Here is a 22,788-nt window from a genome sequence, read left to right as displayed (position 1 = left end):
TAAGGGGATTTCCCATGCCTGACAGCGCTGGTCAATGGATTGACCTCTATGAAGTGAAACATAAGATACCATATATATTTAATTTGAGTAAAAAAATAAAATGAAATAAATAAAAATAATAAAGATACTGTTTGATGTTGTGCTGATAGAAGTCCTTGAAATCCAACAAAGTAGTGCTTGAAAAGTCCTTGAAAGTCCTGGAATATCATTTGACAGAGTCTGTACGAACCCTGTTGTAACCAATCAGATCAACGTGTGATCGTCAACGAGTGGATCTCTGAGTGAGTGAGTGAGTGAGTGGAGGCGGGGCTCATTTGCATATTCATAGAACCGCACATAATAAATGAGGCAAGAGTTACATTCAAGCTACTTCAAGGCATGAAGATTTTTTTTTTCAATGAAAACCGCTTAAATATGTCATTTTGGTGATGAAAGATGAGTTTTAAGGGATATAATTATTGACTACAAAGGGACTTTAAATCTGGTTAGGGTGAGTGTTTCTTTCCCACGGCCGATGTAAGGGACACTCAAATGATCAGTTGGAGAATTGCATAAATTCCCATATGAATTATATAGATTGAATTTCTACATTGTTTCTATAGAAATAAAGTTTAATAAATTTGGATGTGGTAACGTCAGTTTTGTGTAGGCACACTTTGTTTCAAGTCATTTTAGGCCCTGTTTACACGAGAACGCTCGGGGGTGGAAACGTAAACATTTTTATCAGATGTGCCTTTCGTTTACACAGCGACGGCGTTTTTGTGGCTTAAAAACGCAAAAAAGTGAAACCCCCCTCCAGAGTGGAAATCTTAAAAACGCTCCACCGTCGCGTTCCCGTCTAAAGGGGTAAAACGCAAATTTGCTCACGGCGGCTCTCGTCGCATACGCATTTATGTCACAGGCATGCGCCAGTACAGGAAAATAACAACCAACATGTCTGATTATTTCCATACGTCGGACCTTCAAGTTGCCCTAGCACCTGATAAACGTACAAGAGTCTTTTTGCTGTTCGCTTCTCCATGTTTTGATGTCGCGCTACTAGGGAGAAGTAGAAGGAAGGTTGTACGCAGGCGTGCGGACATGGTGTTGTTGTGTGGCAGTGCTTCACATTGCCCCCTAGCCGCCTGGAGTGCATACTACATCGAATTTCACACACTTTTGCGTCACCATATGCACGCAGATTTCCCCCCCATAACGCTCATCTAAACGCAGAATAAAAAGTGATAACGCAAACCACTTTTGCGTTTTCTCTTCAGATCGTTTTAAGTGTAAATATAGCCTTAGTATCATACCATTATATAAACTTTCACAGTTTTAATAAAATGTTTTTTTTTTCATATTTCACAATAATTTGTTTTTCAGTTTTACGATATTATTTTACTATTATTTTAAATTAAATGAAAATGAGATGTAGCTGAATTTGTTTTTATTTTTTGTTCTTTTTTTTAACTCACACACGAACACATGCATAGATTTATATATATATATATAATTTATATATGTATGTTAACTATAATAACCCTATATTGCACAGACTGTGGTAAAGATTGCACACACTAAAGCTGTCGGTAGTGAAGTACACTATGCTGTTTATATCTGTTGTTCTCTCACGTTTCAGCTGTTTCCTCCTACACACTGGGAAACTGCAGCGACTGCTGCTCCCATCATGTGATAATCTGAGCCCAAATGGAGACTGATGCCTTGCCAAAAAGAATGTAGTGGGTGTGTCGAGTCCTTGAGGTGTGTGTGTGAAACCAGCGATGGGTCTCACACTCACACACACCCTGGAGCCACTGAGCTCTTCTGTTCTGCCCCGTTTCCCCTCGGTCTCATCGGAAAATTAATTTTGACCACATGTGGTGTGTGTCTGCACTGATGTTGCTGATGCTGCTCTTGCTATCATTTGAATCCATATTTTGTCTTTATTTATTATTATTATTATTTAAAGTGGTAGTAGTGGTAAGTAATAATATTAATAATGTGCATCATTAAACAACCGTTATTATTATTATTATTTATTTAAATAATTATTTATATTACCATATATACAACATTTGCACACTATTTATATTACTAGTTATTACTACTACCACCACTTTAAGTAATAATAATAACAATAATAATAAATTATTTAAAATTGTAGTAACAACAACCATTATTTTCATTATTTGTTAATATAAATAACAATAATCATAATAGTAATAACTAGTAATATAAATAATGGGCAAATGGTATATATATATATATATATATATATATGTAATATAATATTGTATTATTATTCATATTCTACTACTATTTTAATAATATTAATAAAATAGTTATATTGTAATAATAGTAATAATAATGTGCAAATATATGTATATACAATACAACATTTTGTTGCTGTTATTACTAATTTAAATATATTATAATTAGTAGTAGTAATAATAATAGTGTAAATGGTTTATATTATAATATAGTACAATATTTTATTTTATTACATTATTTTTGTTATTGTTTAATATCAATTTATATTTTAACCTTGGCCTCGGAGTCGCTCCACCTCAGTGTGTGTCCGTCACTGACCGGAGTCGCTCCACCTCAGTTTGTGTCCGTCACTGACCGGAGTCGCTCCACCTCAGTGTGTGTCCGTCACTGACCGGAGTCGCTCCACCTCAGTGTGTGTCCGTCACTGACCGGAGTCGCTCCACCTCAGTGTGTGTCCGTCACTGACCGGAGTCGCTCCACCTCAGTGTGTGTCCGTCACTGACCGGAGTCGCTCCACCTCAGTGTGTGTCCGTCACTGACCGGAGTCGCTCCACCTCAGTGTGTGTCCGTCACTGCAGTGTGTGTCCGTCACTGCCCGGAGTCGCTCCACCTCAGTGTGTGTCCGTCACTGCCCGGAGTCGCTCCACCTCAGTGTGTGTCCGTCACTGACCGGAGTCGCTCCACCTCAGTGTGTGTCCGTCACTGACCGGAGTCGCTCCACCTCAGTGTGTGTCCGTCACTGACCGGAGTCGCTCCACCTCAGTGTGTGTCCGTCACTGACCGGAGTCGCTCCACCTCAGTGTGTGTCCGTCACTGACCGGAGTCGCTCCACCTCAGTGTGTGTCCGTCACTGACCGGAGTCGCTCCACCTCAGTGTGTGTCCGTCACTGCCCGGAGTCGCTCCACCTCAGTGTGTGTCCGTCACTGACCGGAGTCGCTCCACCTCAGTTTGTGTCCGTCACTGCCCGGAGTCGCTCCACCTCAGTGTGTGTCCGTCACTGCCCGGAGTCGCTCCACCTCAGTGTGTGTCCGTCACTGCCCGGAGTCGCTCCACCTCAGTGTGTGTCCGTCACTGCCCGGAGTCGCTCCACCTCAGTGTGTGTCCGTCACTGACCGGAGTCGCTCCACCTCAGTGTGTGTCCGTCACTGCCCGGAGTCGCTCCACCTCAGTGTGTGTCCGTCACTGCCCGGAGTCGCTCCACCTCAGTGTGTGTCCGTCACTGACCGGAGTCGCTCCACCTCAGTGTGTGTCCGTCACTGACCGGAGTCGCTCCACCTCAGTGTGTGTCCGTCACTGACCGGAGTCGCTCCACCTCAGTGTGTGTCCGTCACTGACCGGAGTCGCTCCACCTCAGTGTGTGTCCGTCACTGACCGGAGTCGCTCCACCTCAGTGTGTGTCCGTCACTGACCGGAGTCGCTCCACCTCAGTGTGTGTCCGTCACTGACCGGAGTCGCTCCACCTCAGTGTGTGTCCGTCACTGACCGGAGTCGCTCCACCTCAGTGTGTGTCCGTCACTGACCGGAGTCGCTCCACCTCAGTGTGTGTCCGTCACTGACCGGAGTCGCTCCACCTCAGTGTCTGTCACTGACCGGAGTCACTGACCGGAGTCGCTCCACATCAGTGTCTGTCACTGACCGGAGTCACTGACCGGAGTCGCTCCACCTCAGTGTGTGTCCGTCACTGACCGGGGAAGCTCTGGAAGTGTGTGGTTGAAGATTCACACTTGTTTGATCTCTAATGGAAACTCCATGCCAGCAGAGCAGGAAAATACTGAGGCCTCAGAGAGTGTGTGTGTGTGCGTGTAGGGCTGGGACGGTTACCGCATTACCGCAATACCGTGGTCACGTGACTCCTACAGCGGGTCTGGGCTCGTCACCGTCATCACCGCAAAAAAAACAAACATTGGCCTGCACATGTGTGCACGTTGTGTCCAATGACATGGATTCATTGATTCTAATGACATGGATTATGTATAATGACATTGTGTCTTACATGGATTCAAGGTTTTCTAAACAAAACTTATCAAAAGATGGAGCAAATCCGACCTTTCGCGAGTTGGGGAGCGTGATGTTCCATGACACATATTAAACATTACATTCGTATTAGAGATGCGCGGATGGGCTATTATTTCATCCGCAACCGCATCACAGATCATCATCCGTCCGCCATCATCCGCACCAACATTTATGACCAATGTTCAAAACCACACCGCCCGCCATCCGCTGATAGTTTTAATGTGTATGAGCGATGCTAGGCGCTGCTGCCGCGAGGCTAAGGCTAATGCAGGCTAATGCAGCACAGATATTTAAAGGCTAAAGTAGTATAGCCTATTGGATATGTTGTATCCCCAGAATATCAGCGATGAACTCAGTCTCCGATCGGCACACAGGGACAAAAATACATAAATAGCCTAAGTAAAACACACATTGGTAAACCTGACCTTATCTGACAGGGCTACTGTACAATTTTATCATTTCGTTTTGAATTTTGTTTAAAAGTAGACATTTCAAGCTTTCTATTTATTTCTCCTGTCTGTGAGGCAAGTAGCCTATACGCCGAGCTTCGGTTCATTTATGTGACGCGCTCCAGTTCCAGTATTTAACACTGTTTACGGTATTCTTGCTTTTCATCCACGGTTAGAAAAAAATCCACACCGTCCCAGCCCTGTGTGTGTGTGTGTGTGTGTGTGTGTGTGTGTGTGTGTGTGTGTGTGTGTGTGTGTGTGTGTGTGTGTGTGTGTGTGTGTGTGTGTGTGTGTGTGTGTGTGTGTGTGTGTGTGTGTGTGTGTGTGTGAGAGAGTGTGAGAGAGTGTGAGAGAGTGTAAGAGTGTGAGAGAGTGTGTGGTTGTTTCCCTTCTGTTTGTGTGTGAGTGTGAAGTGTGTGTGTGTGTGGTTGTTTCCCGTGTGTGTGTGTATTAGTGTGTGTGTATGAGTGTGGTTCTTTCCCTTCTGTGTGTGTGTGTGTGGTTGTTTTTGTGCGTGTATTAGTGTGTGTGTTAGTGTGTGTATTAGTGTGTGTGTATTAGTGTCTATTAGTGTGGTCTGTAACCTCTACACTACATTAGTGATGTGATCCTCATCCGGCCGGGAAAGTGTGACCTCGCTCTATAGTGTGTGTGTGTATATATATATATAAATATATATATATACAGGTCCTTCTCAAAAAATTAGCATATCATGAAAAGGGTCTCTTAACGAGCTATTAACCTAATCATCTGAATCAACTAATTAACTCTAAAAACCTGCAAAAGATTCCTGAGGCTTTTAAAAACTCCCAGCCTGTTTCATTACTCTAAACCGCAATCATGGGTAAGACTGCCGACCTGACTGCTGTCCAGAAGGCCATCATTGACACACTCAAGCAAGAGGGTAAGACACAGAAAGAAATTTCTGAACAAATAGGCTGTTCCCAGAGTGCTGTATCAAGGCACCTCAGTGGGAAGTCTGTGGGAAGGAAAAAGTGTGGCAAAAAACGCTGCACAACGAGAAGAGGTGACCGGACCCTGAGGAAGATTGTGGAGAAGGACCGATTCCAGACCTTGGGGGACCTGCGGAAGCAGTGGACTGAGTCTGGAGTAGAAACATCCAGAGCCACCGTGCACAGGCGTGTGCAGGAAATGGGCTACAGGTGCCGCATTCCCCAGGTCAAGCCACTTTTGAACCAGAAACAGCGGCAGAAGCGTTTTTAAAAGCCTCAGGAATCTTTTGTAGGTGTTTAGAGTTAATTAGTTGATTCAGATGACTAGGTTAATAGCTCGTTTAGAGACCCTTTTCATGATATGCTAATTTTTTGAGATAGGAATTTTGGGTTTTCATGAGCTGTATGCCAAAATCATCAGTATTAAAACAATAAAAGACCTGAAATATTTCAGTTGGTATGCAATGAATCTAAAATATATGAAAGTTTAATTTTTATCATTACATTATGGAAAATAATGAACTTTATCACAATGTGCTAATTTTTTGAGAAGGACCTGTATATATATACACGCATATACAAACAATTTTATATAAACAAGCCTAAAATGTGAGATGTGATTAATCGATTTGACATCATGTATGTATGTATAGGTTTACAGTTAATGTTAAGAGTTGTTGGTTTTAAGTAGGTTTTTATTTTACATTGATGTTAAAATGACATTGTCAGATTTGTGGTATTACTTTTTATGTATTGCTTAAAACACTTTCTGGTCCAGTGGGGATTTCTTTAAGACTGCAAGGGAAGCTCGGCTTCCCCTATAATGTCAAAAAATTAAAGGTCAAATATGTACTATTGTGTTAACATTTTATTAACTAAAAATGCGTTAGAACACGTCGAAACACAAACTGCTGTAACCTATTTCTTGGTATTTGCTTGGCGAAATTGTTTCATCATACATTACACACAATTATACACCACATTCCTTGTTTCAGTTTAACAAAAAAGCATGATAAGTTTTGTGATTACTGTCCTTTACTATACACCGTGTAGTAAAGGACAGTAATCATAAAATTTGCCATGCTTTTAACACATTATTAGTAGTTTTAAGGTGTCATTTGTTGTAAATGCACTGTAACCACAACACTTACCATGCTTTTACCACAGTAACCTTAGTTGTATGGTTATAGGTGTAGTAAAAGGATAGTAACCACTATTACTTAGTATTTTTTTCCCAAAACTTAGCCTCCCCTCTTTGAAAGACCAGCAGTCGCCACTGATCTGATCACTTTCAGAAGTTGTAGTGATGCTTTATTTTCCCAGAAAGAATGTGAAACCTAATATTGTTAATATCATTTTCATCTTTTAAATATAATTAAAACACACTTAATGCGATATTCAATATGCGATACGATATTTCTTTAATTTATCGCATATAGCATTTCTTTTTCAATATCGTGCAGCCCTAATCCATTCAGTCCTCTCACTCTCAGCGCCTGCAGACTGAGATTACACACACACACACACACACACACACACACAGGCGAATCTCTCAGACTCTTGAGGATGAACTGTAATCAGTCTAATCCACACTAACTGACCAAATGTCTCGGCCATCGCAGATACTGTCCGTACTGAGCTAATCTAGCGCTCTCAGAAAACATGCGTGTTAAAGGGATAGTTCCCCCTAAAATGTAAATTACCCCATGATTTACTCTCCCTCAAGTCCTCATCATTTGCATATTAAAGGAAATAGCGTTTAAATATGTCATTTTGGTGATCAAAGATGAGTTTTAAGGGATAAAATGATTGATTTTGATTGAGATTTCTGCTTTATTTTTTTACTGTGTCCCTGCATCCTCACATAAACCTCATCCTCACATAAACTCTCACATGCCGCTCTCGCCCGAGGGTGCTGTCTTTCCCCGGTCTGTGTCTGATCGGATTCATCACGCTGTCTGATCCGGAGCGCAGGGAGCTGTGAACCGCCTGAACGGCATCACGCTGAGGACATGTGTCTGTGTTATTAGCAGAACCGCTACCTGCGCTCACAGTACATCAAGCTTCACGCTCTCAGATTAACGGTTTCTTCAGCCGGCGGGACGTTCTGACCCCTATTTATAACTCTTCATGTATTCGAACAGGAGTAAAGTCAGATATGGATTAGATTTTAGATTATAGTTTATTATATTTAAATACTGCTCATCTGAGTCCCATCATGCTCTAGTGTTTACTCTGGTTACAGGCGTGTCCCGAACACAAGCTGGCCGTAGCTGGAACAAGAGAGCGCTCATTGTTCTAAATGTGCTGAAGTTAAAATCACATGGTTGTACAAACATTTTTAGAAATGTCATTTGGTCAGCTCTTTGCTTGTTGTTTGAGGGGTAAAGAAGCTCCTCTGGGTTTAAAATATCCTATTGGAAGACGGACAGACTCTCGCACACACACGCCCATCAAACACACACACACACACACACACACACACACACACACACACACACACACACACACACACACACACACACACACACACACACACACTCACACACTCATATCCAACTCTGGCCTGGAACATGATGATTATTTCTGATCTCTCTTTTGCTGCCAATTTAATTCAGGCTAAACATAATACTAAGAACTGAAAAGCTTGCACATGTAGAGGCAAAAACAGGTGTTGCACGAGGGAAAATATGCACTTTTTTATTTTTTTTTATTTTTAAGGATGCACTAAAGTTTAATTTATCCTCAATCATTTTGCTTTCTTCTGTGGAACCTAAAAAAAATTCTATTTTTGAAGATTTTTTTTTCAAGCAACAGTTCATGGTGACTACAGCTTTATCTCCAAAAAATATTCTTTTAAAAACACCATAAAATTATGATAGAAGTCTCTTTTTCTCAACAAAGCTACAGTTATTCAAGTGTAAAACAGCTGTTTTCTATGTGAATATATAGTAAAGTTTAATTTATTCCTGCGATCAAAGCTGAATTTTCAGCATCATTACTCCAGTCTTCAGTGTCACATGATCCTTCAGAAATCACTATAATATGATGATCTGATGCTCAAGAAACATTTATGATTATTATCAGTGTTGAAAACAGTTATTTGCTTCAGATTTTTGTGGAAACTGATGCTTTTTGTTTTTCAGGATTCTTCGATGAATAGAAAGTTCATAAAAACAGCATTTATTTGAAGTAGAATATTTTGTAACATTATAAATGTCTTTACTGTCACTTGATACATTTAATGCATCGTTGCTGAATAAAAGTATTTATTTAACAATCCCCACAACCCATTGTCGGAGAGTTAAACGTTCAGTCTGATAGAGTACTGGTAACAAGATATTTAGCATTATCAGGACCCACACATATTCCCCCATTGCATTATTATACATTATATTCAACATTATATATAGTAGTTTAATGTAGTACTGACACTAAAACTCTTTTTTCCTTTTCTCACAAAGTAATTTTTATTTTGGGTGAACCATCCACGATACATATTGATGTATTTTTGTATTGCGATATATTGTCACATCCCTAATGTGTGTGTGTGTGTGTTCAGTGCTGCAGGAGGGGAGATCTTTAACCAGTGTGTGGCTGACCGAGACGAGGCCTTTAAAGAGGACGATGTGAAGAGGCTGATGAGGCAGATTCTGGAAGGAGTGGCTTTTCTTCACAGGAGCAACGTCGTGCATCTGGACCTCAAAGTGAGTTAAGATCAAGCGCAATCGCAAAACTTTAACAATTAGCAAACTCACCCTCTGGTGCTCTTCGGTCATAATATTTTTGTACATGCTTTTTTCTGAATTTCTTTCTTCATCGGAATGGTACGAAACTTGGTAAAGGTTTTGGCACTTTCTATGTGAACACACACACACACACACACACACCAAAAAAAAAATCATGGACATGATTCAAACAGGTTAAATGGTCCTGGAAAAAATAGTCACTCTTGTGCTTTTCAGTGTCAAAAATGAGCGCATTGGAAATTAATGTGAGAGTTTCCTCTAGTGGAAGCGTTTGGTACTGCAGATTCACACACTCACTGAACGCTCATTTACTGAGATATCAGCCTCACACACTCACTGAACGCTCATTTACTGAGATATCAGCCTCACACACTCACTGAATGCTCATTTACTGAGATATCAGACTCACACACTCACTGAACGCTCATTTACTGAGATATCAGCCTCACACACTCACTGAACGCTCATTTACTGAGATATCAGACACACACTCACTGAACGCTCATTTACTGAGATATCAGACTCACACACTCACTGAACGCTCATTTACTGAGATATCAGACTCACACACTCACTGAACGCTCATTTACTGAGATATCAGCCTCACACACTCACTGAATGCTCATTTACTGAGATATCAGACTCACACACTCACTGAACGCTCATTTACTGAGATATCAGCCTCACACACTCACTGAACGCTCATTTACTGAGATATCAGACTCACACACTCACTGAACGCTCATTTACTGAGATATCAGACTCACACACTCACTGAACGCTCATTTACTGAGATATCAGACTCACACACTCACTGAACGCTCATTTACTGAGATATCAGACACACACTCACTGAACGCTCATTTACTGAGATATCAGCCTCAAACACTCACTGAACGGTCATTTACTGAGATATCAGCCTCACACACTCACTGAACGCTCATTTACTGAGATATCAGCCTCACACACTCACTGAACACTCATTTACTGAGATATCAGACTCACACACTCACTGAACGGTCATTTACTGAGATATCAGCGTCACACACTCACTGAACGCTCATTTACTGAGATATCAGCCTCACACACTCACTGAGCGCTCATTTACTGAGATATCAGCCTCACACACTCACTGAACACTCATTTACTGAGATATCAGACTCACACACTCACTGAACGCTCATTTACTGAGATATCAGCCTCACACACACTGAACGCTCATTTACTGAGATATCAGCCTCGCACACTCACTCAACGCTCATTTACTGAGATATCAGCCTCACACACTCACTGAACGCTCATTTACTGAGATATCAGACTCGCACACTCACTGAACGCTCATTTACTGAGATATCAGACTCACACACTCACTCAACGCTCATTTACTGAGATATCAGCCTCACACACTCACTGAACGCTCATTTACTGAGATATCAGACTCGCACACTCACTGAACGCTCATTTACTGAGATATCAGACTCACACACTCACTCAACGCTCATTTACTGAGATATCAGCCTCACACACTCACTGAACGCTCATTTACTGAGATATCAGACTCACACACTCACTCAACGCTCATTTACTGAGATATCAGACTTGCACACTCACTGAACGCTCATTTACTGAGATATCAGCCTCACACACTCACTGAACGCTCATTTACTGAGATATCAGCCTCACACACTCACTGAACGCTCATTTACTGAGATATCAGCCTCACACACTCACTGAACGCTCATTTACTGAGATATCAGCCTCACACACTCACTGAATGCTCATTTACTGAGATATCAGCCTCACACACTCACTGAATGCTCATTTAATGAGATATCAGCCTCACACACTCACTGAACGCTCATTTAATGAGATATCAGCCTCACACACTCACTGAACGCTCATTTACTGAGATATCAGCCTCACACACTCACTGAACGCTCATTTAATGAGATATCAGCCTCACACACTCACTGAACGCTCATTTACTGAGATATCACCCTCGCACACTCACTGAACGCTCATATACTGAGATATCAGCCTCACACACTCACTCAACGCTCATTTACTGAGATATCAGACTCACACACTCACTCAACGCTCATTTACTGAGATATCAGCCTCACACACTCACTGAACACTCATTTACTGAGATATCAGCCTCACACACTCACTGAACGCTCATTTACTGAGATATCAGCCTCACACACTCACTGAACGCTCATTTACTGAGATATCAGACTCACACACTCACTGAACGCTCATTTACTGAGATATCAGCCTCACACACTCACTGAACGCTCATTTACTGAGATATCAGCCTCACACACTCACTGAACGCTCATTTACTGAGATATCAGCCTCACACACTCACTGAACGCTCATTTACTGAGATATCAGACTCACACACTCACTCAACGCTCATTTACTGAGATATCAGACTCACACACTCACTCAACGCTCATTTACTGAGATATCAGACTCACACACTCACTCAACGCTCATTTACTGAGATATCAGCCTCACACACTCACTGAACGCTCATTTACTGAGATATCAGACTCGCACACTCACTGAACGCTCATTTACTGAGATATCAGACTTGCACACTCACTGAACGCTCATTTACTGAGATATCAGCCTCACACACTCACTGAACGCTCATTTACTAAGATATCAGCATCACACACTCACTGAATGCTCATTTACTGAGATATCAGCCTCACACACTCACTGAATGCTCATTTAATGAGATATCAGCCTCACACACTCACTGAACGCTCATTTACTGAGATATCAGCCTCACACACTCACTGAACGCTCATTTAATGAGATATCAGCCTCACACACTCACTGAACGCTCATTTAATGAGATATCAGCCTCACACACTCACTGAACGCTCATTTACTGAGATATCAGCCTCACACACTCACTGAACACTCATTTAATGAGATATCAGCCTCACACACTCACTGAATGCTCATTTAATGAGATATCAGCCTCACACACTCACTGAATGCTCATTTACTGAGATATCAGCCTCACACACTCACTGAATGCTCATTTAATGAGATATCAGCCTCACACACTCACTGAATGCTCATTTAATGAGATATCAGCCTCACACACTCACTGAATGCTCATTTACTGAGATATCAGCCTCACACACTCACTGAACGCTCATTTAATGAGATATCAGCCTCACACACTCACTGAACGCTCATTTAATGAGATATCAGCCTCACACACTCACTGAATGCTCATTTACTGAGATATCAGCCTCACACACTCACTGAATGCTCATTTAATGAGATATCAGCCTCACACACTCACTGAACGCTCATTTACTGAGATATCAGACTCACACACTCACTGAACGCTCATTTACTGAGATATCAGACTCACACACTCACTGAACGCTCATTTACTGAGATATCAGACTCACACACTCACTGAACGCTCATTTACTGAGATATCAGCCTCACACACTCACTGAACGCTCATTTACTGAGATATCAGCCTCACACACTCACTGATCACTCATTTACTGAGATATCAGCCTCACACACTCACTGAACCCTCATTTACTGAGATATCAGCCTCACATACTCACTGAACCCTCATTTACTGAGATATCAGCCTCACACACTCACTGATCACTCATTTACTGAGATATCAGCCTCACACACTCACTGATCACTCATTTACTGAGATATCAGCCTCACACACTCACTGAACCCTCATTTACTGAGATATCAGCCTCACACACTCACTGAACGCTCATTTACTGAGATATCAGCCTCACACACTCACTGAACCCTCATTTACTGAGATATCAGCCTCACACACTCACTGATCACTCATTTAATGAGATATCAGCCTCACACACTCACTGAACGCTCATTTACTGAGATATCAGACTCACATTTTGAACACAACTTGTTTAGATTTATGGCTTTGATTTTCTTGCAGTTTTAGAGAAAAACATTTTTTAAAAATATATATTTCATCTAAAATTTTAATTTAGTATTTTTGCAAAATATTTAGTATTTTGCTCTAAAGCATTCAAGATTTACCACACATTTAATTTTCAGGTCTACGCTCAAACAGTGTATAAATAGATTATAAATACAGCGTAATATACTTGAGTACTATAAAATCCCCTAAAAATACAAAATATTAAACAAAAAACATTATCAAACTAAACTTTAGCTGAAGAGCTGCAGAGAGTGTCAGGGTTGTGTTTGATGAAGTGGACATTTTTGTGGGCTAAATACATTTGCTTTATTCACCAGAGCTACAAGTGTGTAATTACACCAGGGTTAACAGTATATAATCATACCTCCAGTATAATTATGGCCCGTAGGTTTGCTGTACCGTTGGGCAGTTTCACTGTAGGAGTGTGTTCCTCCTCAGCCTCAGAATATCCTCCTCACCAGCGCGTCTCCTCTCGGACTCATCAAGGTCGTGGACTTCGGGCTGTCGAGGTTGGTGAGCGGCAGCCACGAGATCAGGGAGATCATGGGAACACCGGAGTATGTAGGTAGGCACCAATCATGAACCATATTCATACAACATACTGTACATACACTACACTCTTATAAATAAAGGTTGTTGTTTTCACAGCGTTGGCGTTGAAGAACCATGTTGGGTTCCTATTATGCCTTTTTCATCTGCCTTTAGTGTAGGGATGCTCATATTGACCGTTAACCGAAAGTAAACATTTGAACCGATTAATACTACCAGTTAAACGGTTTAAACGTTTTTTTTTATTTTTAAGGTTTTATTTTTTTAAGTTTGCTGCGTGGTTAAATAAATACTATAAATAAAATACTATATAGCCTATATTTGGTAACTCACGGGGCGTGTTGACACACACAACCACTAGGGGTGTCGAAATTAATCGTTTCTACGGTGCAGACGAGGACGATTCGGTATCGGTTCAGTAATAGACCATAACCGGTTATACTGACACTTTTCTGACATCATTTGTCGCGTGTATGCTTTGTCGCGGTAGCATACAATGGCAGAGGAGGCGAGACGCGAGTGCGAGTAATTAAAAATGCTCCGAATACTTTAAAAGCCTACATCTATTCTGGGCACATTCCGGCTCTAATGAACAACCTGGTAAGCACGACCTGGAGAAGACACGCGCTGTGTGCGCTCATGTCACGCACACATAGAGCTGATTTAAGTATCCGAACCCGAAGGTCAAATTACAATTATTCTGTGTTACGCGTGATTATAAATGGATGATCGTTACCTTCAACAACGGACTCGGCGACGGTTGATGCGCACATCTCTATGGTAACATTATACGCTGATGAATGAGCGCTGCTTTTAAATGAACATTTCTTTACAACAAAATTGATTTGACACAATTTCATTTTCTAAATGGCATAAACAGACTTTACTCCCTTGAAACTTAAACTGGAATGTCACTGTTTCTGTCAGTGCGACTTCCCGAACAGGCGAACACGCGCGCGCACGCACACATCACTTTTGGAGTAAAAATTTAAATTGCAGATGCAGTGCACCGCGATGCATCGTGATATCGAATTGAACTGAATCGATGAGATGATAATCGTAATCGAACCGAACCGTGAGACCAGTGTAGGTTCACACCCCTAGCAACCACCCGCGCCTACAGTTGTATATCGCTGAGCAAGCACAATGAAGCGAGTGAAAGAAGTAGCTACTGTGTGGGACCATTTCCACAGGAAGGGCGACGAAGTTACTTGCAAAATATGCTACGCGTTATTAAAATACAGCAGTAGTGCAAGTACAATGCAAGATCACTGATGAAGCAAACATCCACGAGCAATGAAAGGCGCTTCCCGAAGCTGGCCACTCTAGAGACGTCAGTGTTGGGCAAGCTACTTAGAAAATGTAGTGAGCTAAGCTAGCAGTTACTCTACATTAAATGTAGCTAAACTACACTGAAGCTACCACCCTGGGAAATATAGCAAGCTAAGCTACAGCAATATGGCAAAAGTAGTTTACTACATCTAAAGCTACTTTTTCAAATTTAATTTTTATATTGAACCAACTTAATTCCAAGTCAGTGCAATCTCAGTGATCAATAAAATTGTCAATCAAACATATAGGCAGGCATAATTTGTCAGTTCAATTGTTTATTTAAGAACTGTTCCAAACTAATTTGGCCAAAAAAAAAAAAAACATAACTATATAAAACCATATAACTTTATAAAACTATAACAAAACCAGGTGTCAAGAGTTTGTGCATCTTTTTCCATTTCTCACGTGTCAGCCCAAAGATTGATACTGGTACGTGATGTCACACCATACGGAGCAGAAGGTGATGGTAATGCACCAGAAAGCTGGTTTGTGAAATCCGTTTAATTTTTTCCCACATTCCAAATTCAGTTTTATTTTGTTTTCATTTTTCTGGACTCCCATTTTAATGGTTAAATAACATTTTAGTAATCAAAAACGTGTAATTAATTTAAATCATGAAACGTATAATTTAACAATAATTTATTAACATTTTTAAATAAATTACATTTTAAGGGCTCATATATTTTTTTAATGGTTTAAATTGTAATGACCAAATATTTAAAATGTAGGCCTAATGATTTAAGCAAAGCTTTCTTCAAAGGTTAAAACCAACCTTTTATTTTGACAGGTTGCCATGTAGCTAGACCTTTGAGTCTCTGTTTTGTTTTGTTTTGTTGATATGACGATAGTTTTTCTCAAATCAAGCTAAAATGCTGCTAAAGTGACTCTCAGAGCGGCTGTGTAGATGAAGTTCATCGATCCATCACTGAAAACATCGCAAGCGTCATGGGTGCTTATGTGTGGTAAATGAATCCGCGCGTCTGAGCCATTCATTCACACGCAGAACATGCATGATTAATTTTTAAATACTCTTTAAGCGGTTTAATATTCACAGACACTAGTCTATATCGCGATTTTATTTAAGTTTAGGCTACTTACCTTCTTTTCCTCCAAGATCTGACAAATTCCGTAAAATTCCGCGTTATACAGTAAATTTTGTTTTTATGCATGGATATCGCAATTCAGTCCATGTTTTCCGTATTGCGGTAACTTAATGAAATCATACGGCCCTATGGTTGCCAACCACCGTAAAACAACAAGAAGAAGAAGTCTCCGTCACTAACTGATCCAGCATCAGTGATACTTAGCAGTTGTATTCCCGATTTGAGCTTGAGCTTTAGAAATGCTTGGGAAAATGTAACGTTAGCTTGTGTGGACGCTACCGCACTACTTGATCAAAAAAAGAGCTTCGCTACTGAAAAGCTATTTGATTCAGAAAACAGCGACGCTACCACCACGCTACTGAGGAATGTAGTTAAACTAGTAGCGTCTCTACTTATAGCGACGCTACTGCACAACACTGAGAGACGTTATCTCTTTTCCCGGGATATCTGTTTTCTTTTAGTCATCTTAATTTGTGAATTATTTAAGTTAAAAAAATATATTTAGTGTAGGGCTATTTTATGTTTTTCTCTGTTGTCACTGTCAGGAATGCTGCAGTGAGTGAACATGTGATGTGAATCAGGTTGTGTTGTTCTGTGTGCTGCTGTTTGCACGTTAATATAAACGCGTGAATTTTTTGGGGGGTATTTTTAACGGGTCACAGACACTCGTCAATTTTATTTTTATTTAATGACAATTCAATATTATAATCTTATCTGTTAACGGTTAATACTCAGATAATGAGCGGCGGTCAATCACAAGACACTGTCCAGCCGACCAATCAGAGCACAGTGTGCTTTTCAGAAGGAGGGGCTTCATAGAGACAGGAAGTAAACAGAGCGTTACTGACAGACTGGGAAGAGAGGAGCCGCAACAATGGAGAATATGAGGAAAATAATCAACATTCAAGCAGGAAAACCTGTTCTAGTAGAGACTAAACACAAGACTTTGTGAAAAGCATAATATGGCCTCTTTAAAAGAACCATTTTTTTTTTAGTTTGAAGAACATTTATAAAAACTAAAGAAAGAATCGATCAATGTTAAAGGCTCTTTGTGAAACCATCACATCAATGCCAATAAGAAGCTTTATTTTTCAGACTGTTTGGGCAAACTGTTTATAAAAAAATGTATCTAAATGATTTGTTTTATCATTACAGCACCAGAAGTCCTGAATTATGAGCCAATAAGCACAGCAACTGACATGTGGTGAGTTGTTTTCCTGCGTTACCATTTTCACAAGCCTGGGTGTTTCGTTTGTGTGTGTGTGTGTGTGTGTGTGTGTGTGTGTGTGTGTGTGTGTGTGTGTGTGTGTGTGTGTGTGTGAGTGTGAGTGTGAGTGTGAGTGTGAGTGTGAGTGTGAGTGTGAGTGTGAGTGTGAGTGTGAGTGTGAGTGTGAGTGTGTGTGTGTCCTCCTGGAGGTCATTAGCACACAATAAATACTGTTCTGGTGTTTTATCATCATGGTTATGATCTATCCTCAAGCGCAGATCCTGGATTTCCTCTGAAACAAACGGTGTATTCACTATTGACAGTGTGTTGTTGTTGTGGCTTCAGGATATATTATGCAAGAACAGTTGTAACCTGAAGTCTTTTATTAACAATACTGCTTTGAGAAAAAAGTCTATTTTTGTAACCTAAATGTCGCCCAGAGGAAGCATCATCTCTCTCTCTCTGTCTCTCTCTCTCTCTCTCTCTCTCTCTCTCTCTCTCTCTGTCAATTCAATTTTCAATTCAAAGGGGCTTTATTGGCATGAAAGTTTTTGAAACAATGTTGCCAAAGCATATACAAAATATACAAATAAAATATATATATTATATATATATATATACATATACATATATATATATATATACATATATATATATATATACATATACATATACACAAACATTTAACACAATGTCTGGATATATTTGTGTTTGTGTGTCGGTCACTCACTGCCCCTCAGGTTGTGGCATGTTTGTACATATTTGGCAGCAAGATAAGTTCTGTCTCCTTCTCCCAGGATAAAGTTTAATTTAGAAATTTCATTCAGGTCTTTGAAATTTGGGATTATATAGTTAAATTTGTTAAAGTAAAGGTTCCTTGTGTCTTTGAACGCTTTACATTGTAGGAGAAAGTGCATCTCTGTCTCAACCTCACCTGTCAAACAGTGATCACATGTTCTGTTTTCTTTTGGTTGCCATGATTTTTTGTGTCTTCCTGTTTCAATTGCCAATTTGTGATCACTGAGCCTGTACCTGGTTAGGATCTGTCTCTGCTTTCTATCTCTGACAGTAGAGAGATATTCTGCTAATTTATAATCTCTTTTTAGGGTCAGATAACATTCTAGTCTACTTTGGCTTTTAGTTTCTTCTTTCCAATGTTCCAGATAGGTTTCTTTGCATTGTGCTATGATTTGCTTGACTCTGATTGGTGTTTGTAAGGCAGTGTTGTTCTGAGGCTCAGACTGTCTCTGACGTGGGCCAGTTTGTCTGAGTACCAGTTGACATAGGGGACTCTTTTCTGGGCTCAGCTCCTGGGTTCGGAGGGCCTTGGAGTGAAGTGTGTCTTGGGGGCTGGATTTTAGGTGGTTAAAAAAGTTGAGTGTTCTCTTTTGTATGTTAATTATCAGTGGGTATCTGCCTAATTCTGCTCTGCATGCATTTGTTGGTGTGTTTCTGTGTACGTGTAGAATGTATCTGCAAAATTCTGCATGAAGAGATTCTGTTGGGTGTTTGTCCCAACGGGTATAGCTCTGATGACTGAGTGGACCCCATATTTCACTACCGTACAGCGCAATGGGCTGGATGACACTGTCAAATATTTTAAGCCAGATTTTAATTGGGATTTGGAAGTTATAGAATTTTCTCTTAATTGCATGTATAGCTCTTCGAGCTTTTTCTTTTAGTGCATTCACTGCCATGTTGAAACTCCCTGATGCTGATATGGTTATACCAAGGTAGGTATAGCTCATGCTGTGTTCAATGACATCATTATTAATGGTGAATTGATGTTTGTTCTCCTGACATCTTGGGCGTTTTTGGAAGATCATGATATTAGTTTTCTTCATATTTACAGCCAGAGCCCAGTTCTGACAGTACTTTTCTACTATGTCTAGCTGTTGCTGTAATCCTTGTTTAGTCGGAGACAGTAGAACGAGATCGTCAGCATAAAACAGGGACTTCACCTCTCTATCTAGAAGGGAGAGGCCAGGAGCAGCACATTGATCTAACTCAACAGCAAGCTCATTGATGTATATATTAAATAATGTTGGACTTAAATTGCAACCCTGCCGAACACCTCTTCTCTGGGTGAAGAAATCAGTTTGTTTGTTGCCAATTTTAACAGCACACATATTTTCTAAATACATAGATTTAACTAGATCATACATTTTGCCCCCTATACCACACTGTAGAAGTCTGTAAAAGAGACCTTCATGCCAAATAGAATCAAAAGCTTTTCTGAAATCAATGAAACAAGAGAATATTTTACCATTTTTAGTTTGGTGTACATGTTTATTAATTAATGTGTGTAAGGTGTATATATGATCAGTGGTGCGGTGTTTTGGGAGGAAACCAATCTGACTTTTACTTAAGATGGAGTGTTCCTCAATGAAATCTAGCATTCTTTTATTTAGAATGCTACAGAATAATTTGCCTAGACAACTGCTGACAGAGATGCCACGGTAGTTATTAGGGTCTGATTTGTCCCCACTCTTATGAATGGGGGAAATGAGCCCTTTGCACCAGATGTCAGGAAAACATCCTGACTGTAGAACAATATTGAACAGCTTTAACAGTGCAGCCTGCATCTCTGGGGTGCTGCATTTGAGCATCTCGTTTTTAATGCTGTCTGGACCACAGGCTTTCCTCGGCTGGAGAGATTTTATCTGTGTGATCAATTCTTCCCAAGTAATTGGAGAATCAAGAGGGTTTTGGTTGTCTTTAATTGTTTGTTCTAATGTTTGGAGTTTTTCTTTTATAAAATTTTGTTCTGGTCTAATTTGTTTAATTGGTATGTCTTTGTAAAGGTTTTCAAAATGTGTTTTCCAGATATCACCATTTTGAATGGGTAATGGTTGTTGTAGTTTTGTGTTGAACTTGTTCCACATATTCCAGAATTGATCCTGATTAATGGCGTTTTCAATATCTTCAAGTTTCATGTGGGTATAATTTTGTTTTTTGTTCCTAATTGTACATTTGTATTTATTTAAAATGTCATTGTATCTAATGCGTAAGGCCGGATTGTTTGGTTGGCGGTGTTTTTCATTTGCTATATTTCTAAGGTCCTTTCTGATGGTCTTGCATTCTTTATCAAACCATTTCTCAACATTTTGTCTTCTAATAGGCTTATTTTTCTGTTTTATGAGGTCAGCTCTGATAGCTGCCTTATGGAATATTGTGTTGATGTCATCAATTGCCTTGTTTACACCATTTTTGGTAGGGACATATTGAGTTTGGTCGTATATGAATATGTCATTCATCAGATCAGGTGATTTCAAGGCCATGATGAGTTTGTCTCCACTGTCTGGGGCCCATCTGTAGCCAGGATTTAAATCATTCAGCTTACCGGGTTCTTTTGTTTTGGGATTTAATTGATCTGGGAGTTTAAAGAACAGATTTATTTGGTTGTGGTCTGAAAGTGGGGATTGCTGTCTGACAGTGAATGCACTGATAGTTGAGGGGTCCATGTCAGTGATTGCATAGTCTACTACACTAGATCCATGAGCTGAGGAGTAGGTGAATCTCCCTAAAGAGTCCCCTCTGAACCTACCATTAACTATGTACAGGCCTAAAGCCCGACAGAGATGCACTATCTCCCTGCCACTTTGATTAATTTCACAATCGAGGTTGTTCCGATGGGTGATGGTTGGTGTGGTAAACAGGGGGGCCTGATCAAATACATGGTTGTGGCTCTGTGGGTCGATGACATCAGGTTCAATTCCTGTTCGTGCATTCAGATCGCCAGTTAGAATAACATTTCCCTGGGCCTGGAAGTAGGCGATTTCTGAATGGAGAGTATCAAAAATATCTTCTTCAAAATAAGGAGAATCAACTGGGGGTATATATATTGCACATAGATAGAGATCTCTATCAGTAATGCCAAGGGTTTGATCTATTCTCAACCAAACATGGGATTTACCCTGTTTTACTGTTGAGATCTTACTGCATAGATCTCCTTTGTACCACACCAAGATCCCCCCCGATGTTCTGCCCTTACGTATGTTTTTAAATTTTATAGAGGGCACCATGATTTCGTTATATCCTGGGGGACAGTGAATGAGTGAATCATTTTTACACCATGTTTCTGTCAATATAATTAAGTCAACATCTTTTATAGATTTAATGAATTCAGGGTTTTCACTCTTCAGCTCAAATGTCGAGGAGTGGAGACCCTGGATATTCCAACAGCTTACATGTAATGAGCGCATTAAAAACAAACAAAATGAACCCATATAGTAGGACAAAAAAAAAAAAAAAAAAAAAAAAAAAAAAAACCTTCAACCTATCCATTTATAATACTAAATAAATTAAATAAATATTTACAAATTATAAATAGTACTATTATACTAATTTCTACCATTGTTATTATTACTATTACTAACGAAATATATATATCAATGTTCTGTTACCCAAATGGTAAAGTGTTTTGTGTATGTATATCTTAGCTGGGCAGAAGTCGGGTACACAGAGTTTGTAGCATCTTCCTGATGTCTCCTAGCTCAGAGGCAGCAGGGGGGAGGGGCGGCTGTGGCAGGGGGGCTGTGGCAGGGGGCGGGGCTACTACTGAAGTATAACTCCGTTGCTGTGGGTGGGGAGGCAGGTCAGCAACAGGTACGTAGCTCTGCTGTCGATGTTGTAAAGGAGGACGGTGGGAAGGGATTACGGAGGGGGAAACTAGCCTTCTCTGGTTTTGTTTCACCATGGTTAGGTGGTGGGCGGGTGGGGAGGGGGAGGTCCAGGCTGAGCTGTTGTGCCTCCTGGCAGCAGGGGGGATGATCCTGGGGTGGTGGTGAGGAGGAGGTCTGGGATGATCACTGAAGCGTGTAATTGAGGAGAGGGTAGAAGGACTGCGTCCTAGGGCCGTGTCTTTGAGGGTCTTCGCAAAGACCTTCACCTTCTCTTTGTGGAGATGGAGTCCATCATAGAGGTCCCAGATGCAAATGGTTGGGTGGAGGGCCAGGTGGACATTGGGTAAGGTGGCACATCCTCTTCTGATCTCCATATTAATGTCATGGATGGCATGAGGGGGCATGTCTGTCCTAGGCAGCAGTGTGGAGATCACAATGCGGGTGTCAGGAAATTCCTTACTGGCCTGCTCTGCCATCTTCTTCACTGCCTCAGCAGTGCCTTTTCGGAGGCTGTGCAGATCATTTGTTCCTGTGTGGATCACCAGGCATTGAGGGCTCCTGAGGGTCTCCTTTTTTAA

General features: G+C 40.6%; 1 protein-coding gene across 1 annotated transcript in view; it reads left to right on the top strand.

Moving 5' to 3' along the window:
- Positions 1–22,788, top strand: part of stk17a (serine/threonine kinase 17a) — a 67,773-nt gene that overhangs the window by 39,713 nt on the left and 5,272 nt on the right. The window contains exons 3-5 of the mRNA XM_077225005.1: positions 9,232–9,376; positions 13,833–13,959; positions 17,534–17,583. Of these exons, the coding sequence (XP_077081120.1) occupies positions 9,232–9,376; positions 13,833–13,959; positions 17,534–17,583 (322 nt within the window). The remainder of the gene's footprint in view (positions 1–9,231; positions 9,377–13,832; positions 13,960–17,533; positions 17,584–22,788) is intronic.

Source organism: Siphateles boraxobius, unplaced genomic scaffold (genome assembly GCF_051911475.1).
Source record: "Siphateles boraxobius isolate OS27281-9 unplaced genomic scaffold, OSU_SipBor_1 97, whole genome shotgun sequence".
Classification (NCBI taxonomy): Eukaryota; Metazoa; Chordata; class Actinopteri; order Cypriniformes; family Leuciscidae; genus Siphateles; species Siphateles boraxobius.
Note: the sequence above shows the minus strand (reverse complement) of the source record. Positions and strands in the feature narration are given on the sequence as shown.